The sequence below is a fragment of the Euleptes europaea genome, chromosome 15 (genome assembly GCF_029931775.1).
Source record: "Euleptes europaea isolate rEulEur1 chromosome 15, rEulEur1.hap1, whole genome shotgun sequence".
Taxonomy (NCBI): Eukaryota; Metazoa; Chordata; class Lepidosauria; order Squamata; family Sphaerodactylidae; genus Euleptes; species Euleptes europaea.
Window position 1 is genome coordinate 14490003 of NC_079326.1, and position 6744 is coordinate 14496746.

Genomic DNA, 6744 nt, shown 5'->3' on the forward strand with positions numbered 1-6744 from the left:
TTCCTTTACCAAAGTTTCCAAATTTTCCTTCCTTACATTAAGAAAAGTAATGCCACTTTCCCTACTCTTTGTGGCTTTCATTTACACACTACAAAGTCTGTGTACACTCTGACAGATATGTTCCGGGAGTTTCCCCACTAAGACCTTAATCCTCGGGTGCCTGGGTGGGGGTCGGGTCTGATTCAGATCAGGACTATGGTGAGTAAGGAGAAAGAGCTTAAATCTCTCCCCCACCCACAGGTTTCCCCAATCTGGAATGGACCCAGGGAACCACTATTTGCCTATTCAGGAAACTTACATGCACTGACTGTTACATACAAGTTTCCCCAATGGAACAAACTCCGCAGGGCAGTTTCAGGTAAGAAAACGGTTCTGATGGGGAGGATTAAGTTCTTTTCCCCCATGTGCCACAGTCCCCATGTGAATTGGGCCACATGTGTCTGGGAACCGAGTTCCCAGCAGAGGACTCTAAGTGCACGTTTGATCTTGTGGCAGTCTGCCATAGGGACTTTCACATGTTAACAATCAGTTGTTCTGTAGCAATTTACAAAGTCTGTCTCTGTACAGTTTTCGCACAGAATACCCCCTGAGATCATTAGTCTCTCTCATATCTCTTCCCCAACTCCTTTCTATTTTATTTTGTGCAAAAGAAACATTCAGTATCTGTATATTTATGCCTGTATTAAATGAGAAACCATCTGCCCCCAAGTTGTGATCTCAAACTTTATAAATAATCAGGAATATCCATTCAAATGGTAGTTTGCTGAACATTTTACATTCAAGTTGCAGATGTCTTCAGTTTTTACAGAAATGCTACAAGATACAAATTATATAACAAAAAATTATGGGAGACAAGGACCCTATGCAAATCGACACCTGTGCTATAATGCTCTCCAGCATTTTCTGGCAAAATAACCTTTAATAAGCATTGAATCATGAGCCAATAGAAGAGTTAGCAATAGAATGTCATTTGGAACTAATCCACTTGGGCCAACACACTCCAGCCATCATGTCATAGATGAGAAATCCTTTATTGAAAGGGAATGGTGGGATACCCAGCCCATATCTAATGCACAAGAGATAGCCTTACTGCAGTCCCCACCCCTTCTTTGAAAAGAAGAAGAGATGGTTTTTATATGCCGACTTTCTCTACCACTTAAGGAAGAATCAAACCAGTTTATAATCACCTTCCCTTCCCCACAACAGATACCCTGTGAGGTAGGTTGGGCTGAGAGAGTGTGACTAGCCCAAGGTCACCCAGCTGGCTTCGTATGTAGGAGTGGGGAAACAAATCCAGTTCACCAGATTATGCTCATGTGGAGGAGTGGGGAATCAAACCTGGTTCTCCAGATCAGACTCCACCGCTCCAAACCACTGCTCTTAACCACTACACCATGCTGGCTCCCACCACATTCTCATGAGAACAGAAACTGACTATCGACAAGACACAACTGGGAAATGCTGATGTCAGGACATTGCAAAAAATCCCTCAAACAGAAGTGATTCTTTGAAGGAAGTTCCCAGGATTTCACACAACAAATAAGTAACAACTGCACAGTTGTTGTGCTGTAAGCAGATCATTTGGATAGGCCCTTAGTAAACATGTCTTTGCACAGTTGCCCTAGTATATCATTCTTTCAAAAGGACTTCACATTTCCTAGGCACATGTAGGGCTGCCCTTGGATAAAATTAGTGGTGTGCTATCTCTGTTTCCTATATGGAAGAACATTACAGCTCCAAACATTAAAATACCCATCTTTTATTTTAGTAAACTATGCCAATGGAAAAGACAATAATGATAGGGAAAGTTGAAGGCAGCCGGAAAAGAGGAAGACCCAACATGAGATGGATTGACTCTATCAAGGAAGCCACAGCCCTCAGTTTGCAAGACCTGAGCAAGGCTTTTAACAATTGGACACTTTGGAGGACATCTAGTACTTTTAAAGAAACAACCAAATTCTTGTGACTTCAAACAGCACCTTAAAGAAATGTGCAATATCTTTATAGGCAATTTAAAACTGTCTACATATTTTGTGAATCCCAGATTTCTTGCTGAAAAGAATGGGATGCCCAAGATTCCCAGGCACAGACATGCTTTTACAAATAATGGCACTAAAAGTATGCTCCTGCACCGTGCTGAATCAATATCTTCTCCCATGTCACTGAACTCTGCATTACTGCTATAATAAAACACAATCCGAAGCCACAATTATCCAAGGACACAAGGTTGCTATGGAACAATGAAGGACAAACATGCTAACAGATATAAACATGTTTAAAATTGGATTTACAATCTATTTGTAAGAGAGAGAGGGGGAAAGAAGAGTGTTTCATGAGTGCATCCTGGAATAGTTACAACTGGCTTTTCAAACTACCAGTTAAGTGTCTCTTTTCCTCCTTCCGCCTTTCCGACCAAAAGGAATAATCAGATATAACCAAAGCTTGACAATATTGGGGCCTACAGCACAGAATCCTGTTCTGTAGGGGACTGATGGAAACCAGTGAAAGCATTTTGACTCTGTGGATTGCTGTCTTATCAACCAGAACAATATGAAAATAAAGGTGGGAATTCAAAGGGGTCCTTGTACAATGACATATATGCAGTCAAAGAGTACATACATAAATGAATACTGCAGAGGTTATTTCATAGTGCAAGCATGTCTACAGATATTATTAGAGTGAAGCTACTGCCACAATTAAAATCATTGCAACAGCTTTGTCATGACTAAAGCCAACCTTCTAGTATGATGCTTTTTTCTCAGGTTCCTTTTAAAAATACCATTCGCTTTGCAGACTCCTGCCTCTGAAGAAAACGGAAGCAGTCACCATGTTGAAGGAAGGAATTTCAGGTAAAATGGCTAAAGGGCTGAGCTACTGCTGAAGAGTGCTGAGAACATGTTCGCCTATGAAGCAGTGGATGACCATCAAGGAGCCACAGAAGATGGCAGGAGATGAGACCATCTCCACATTAAGTGGAATAACATTATCACTGTAAAAACCTTAGTTGAAGAAATGGCCCCAAAGATACCCCATAGTGTACAATAAAATGTTATCACTAGTATAGTACAGTATTGGTATTGTATATAAAGTTTATATGCTGTTGAGAAGGAACTGAAAAGGAGCAAAGTTCAATTAATCCTTTAATCTAGACAGTACTAAAATTCAAAATATCTAAGTTTATTAGGGGTTGATGATCTTGTGTTATCCAATACTCTGCCTTGCATGTTTCTTCCAGTTCTAACTACAGCAATGCAGGAATGAACAATCCAAAATTTAGGAAAAGAATAAAACAAATGTATACAGTGTGATTTGTGTAAACATCAAAAGGTACTTGTTACTTAAGTCTCACTGAAAGTAATGATATTTGTTTATCATAGGAAACATCACATTATTCTCAACAGGACCTGTGCACAGTTACTCTAGTCTAATTCCATTAGTAACTGCATAGGGTTGCACTGCTACTCATGGTTTACTGTAACTGGCTTGGGACTCTTAGGATTATGCACTGAGTTTTGAATTAAGTAAATAATTCATTTGTTATTTCATAACCATTGACAGTTACATTTTTTAACCACTCCCCCTAGCTGGTCTTAATATCCAACTTCCCAAGGTCAAATATCCATTATCAACTGATCTTGGACACATCCTCTGAATGTGGTATAGAGCCGCAAAATGTTCGGTGTGTGCTGTTGTCTTTTTTTGAGCACTGCAGAGTTCTGACACATTATACTTAGCAGGATTGACATCCAACATTCTTAATTTTTTCTCATCCTGTTCCAAGGAAATGTTATGGTGTTAAGGTGAAGCCCACCGATTCCATTGAGGAAGAAAAGGAAGGTAGCAACGAACTCGCACCAGTAGGTTAATGTAAAGCCCATGAAGGTGATGTAGTCTCTTAGAAGGATCAAGAAGCTCAAAACTCCACTGGATGAGAGCAGAAATGAAAGAAGAATGAGGACTGATCCCATTGACCACTTCTTTCTCGAGCTGATGTCCTCGCACACTTGAGAGACCATGAGAAGCTCCAGGCCAAAGATTGCTACTACAACAGCAAAAGAGACCATACTTCTTGCAAGAGTCATTCCAATGTTGAGCCCACTGATGTTGGCCTGTGTAAGATTGGTGGTACATTTCAGGGCACTATTGTTCCCGATGGCACAGAAGTGCCACAATCCGAAGAGTTTTCCTTTGGTAAGTAGCCAGTGACCATCACACACTGAAATGGATGACAGTACTATTGCTATTGCAACACACAGGATAATTAGGCTCCTAATAAACGTCTCAAAGAATGATCTCTTGGGTCTTCTGTGAGCAAATAACTGCTGCGCCTTAAAGAGAAGTTCCCAGAAGAAACAATGTTAAAACATGCCTTCTAAATTTCAAAGCAAGATATACTTAGATCACAGCTACCAAACAGATCACTATAAGTGCTGAGGCTGATTAGAAAGAATATTCAAAAACAGCAATGCTTGAAGCACTTCTCATACAATAATTCAGTAATCCTCACAACCAAATTAAAAAGTATGCTGGTATTATTGTGACCACATTACAGATGGGAAAGCTAAGGCCAAAATTCAGTGGGTGGTGCTTTGCCTCAGGCCACCCAAAACTTTATGGTTGAGCTATAATTTAAACCAGGGATCTCCTGACACATCCTTTGAACCACTTTTCCAACACATCAGCATAAAGCAGCCCAGCAGTCACACACCCAAGCCAATTTGGATAGGCAAACTGCCCCAATGGGTAAGAATTACTACCTCCTAGCGTTTCTGTGGACAACTAGGAATTCAACACAAAATAGTTGATGATACTTTAACCAACATATTGACATTCCACAAGGGAAAAAGTCAGTCTAAATTCAGTCAGGCGGTTCTGCTGACAATACAGCATTGATACACACACAGGTAGATATAATTCCCTAGTGGAGTGACTGAACTGTGAAGCCCACAGTTCAAAATGCAACTCAGATATGAGCTCACTAGATGGCCATAGGAGAGCCCCGTGTCTCAGCCTTGGCCTTTGAACTGCAGTAATAAATACTGGGCTACTTTATGGGGTTGTTGTAGAGATAGGAAGTTAAGAAAAGAGGGAAAACAGAGTGAGACAAGAAAAATATGCTCCCAATGAACTTTCTTACATTGTCAACTAATCTACTGTGGAATGGTCAAAAAGGGCAACAGTCCAGTAGCACCTTAAAGACTAACAAAAAAAATAAAATAACAAAAATACTGTGGAATGGACAGAGCAATGCATCATCTGACAGACTTCCAACAAAATCTTCTACATAACATTTAATAATGCAGTGGTTAGCATTTAAATAGTACTTTCAAATGTATATCGCACTCTTCAGAGCACTTTAGATATCCTGGTACTAACAAGTACTTTCAAGACTCTGAAGTGTAATATACATGTTAAATATTATCATATTATAAACGAAACATATGATTTTGTTGGCAGTCTCCTGGATGATGCTATTTCCATTTCTCAATTTGCAGCCTAACAGTTCATTTCGACCATTTCTTTCTTGTCCATCACCCTGTATTTCCTCTTCTCTTAACTGCAACACCCGCAATACATTGTATTTTTTAAATACAATGCTGTTCTACAAAACCCTTCCCATAGCCAGAGAGAGAAAGCAAGAGAGTCCGTTTTGCGTAGACATCACTAGCAGCATGGGGGAATCAAATCTTTGCCTGATTTTTGTAAACCACTCACTGCGTTCCAAGACAGAAAGAAAAACGCAGTATCCGAATTCTTTGTTGACAACATCCACACAGTGAAAGAGTTGAGCAAAGGCTTTTTTTTGCAGACATTATTGTCTTTTTCCAAATCCTGAAATACTTCTTAACTATATCCTCTGTTTCAAAGACTACCGTTTGCAATCCAGTGTGTGGATTTAAGTAAAGCGAAGAAATTAGGCAACCAAACTCTGATTTCTGGAGGGTGGGGAGGGGGGCTATTTACATTTGCAAGATAGTGGCCTCGCTCTGCTTTCCATTATTTCCCCCCTCGACGGTATGCCCAGATATGGACAGCCTGCTTAAAAAGCAAAGCAAACGCAAAAGCAACAAGGATCTATCGTTTGCCTTTGGAAGAACTTTTCCCTTTTTTCAAAGGGGAAAAACAAACACACACAAAGAGCAACAGGTAGGGAAAAGTCAGATTGAACTGGCTGCGAGGAGCCGCTCTGCCTGTAGGGCGCATAGTAAACATGTCCAGGCTGCTTACAATGGAAGAACAAAGGACAACAGCTCCAAGCTTACAGGATTGCAAAAAAACAAACATCTCTCTCAACAGATCAGAGATTCCCCCCCACCCTGACAGCTGCTCCTGGCTCTCCTGTCCCCCAATTACCTGCACTGCTATTGCTGTCATGCTGACTTCTGCTCCTTCCAGAGAGGAACTTAGCATTTTCTTTGTTTCTGGTGCTGACAGGCAAGCCTCCTCCTCCACCCCCAGTACTTCAGGGCCAGAGGAGTCCTGCAGGCAGCAGCCACTCTGCCAACATCCTAGGCAGAGAGATGCTTGGTGCGCTTTGAGTTTTCCCTCTGGCTGAGTCAGCAGCCCAGCGGCTCAGGGGAGGAGGAGGCAGGCGGGCAAGAGCGGCTGGAGCCGGCAACTGGAGGAGGGGGAAGAGGAGAGAGGCGAGGTGGTGCTCTGGGGGAATCCCGGCACCAGGGAAGGGCAGCGGTGCTGGATTCTTCTGCCACCGGTTTTGCACAGAAGTCATGGGCAGGGAGATGC

At 41.6% G+C, this 6744-nt stretch overlaps 1 protein-coding gene across 1 annotated transcript; it reads right to left on the minus strand.

Annotated features, from left to right (window-relative positions):
- Window positions 1-3722: 3722 nt before the first annotated feature.
- Window positions 3723-6447, minus strand: TMEM37 (transmembrane protein 37). Its single transcript, XM_056861418.1, has 2 exons — window positions 6355-6447; window positions 3723-4328 (listed from the first exon to the last, which is right to left on the minus strand). The coding sequence occupies exons 1-2, from the start codon at window positions 6409-6411 to the stop codon at window positions 3756-3758; spliced, it is 630 nt and encodes a 209-aa protein (XP_056717396.1). The 5' UTR covers window positions 6412-6447; the 3' UTR covers window positions 3723-3755.
- Window positions 6448-6744: the final 297 nt, after the last annotated feature.

Bases quoted from the DNA above. Each gene is read 5' to 3' on its own strand.
- TMEM37 (XM_056861418.1), bottom strand. From the start codon at position 6,411: ATGCTAAGTTCCTCTCTGGAAGGAGCAGAAGTCAGCATGACAGCAATA. The intron at 4,329-6,354 runs GTAATTGGGGGA...CTTCTCTTTAAG, and splicing joins TGACAGCAATAGCAGTGCAG to GCGCAGCAGTTATTTGCTCA.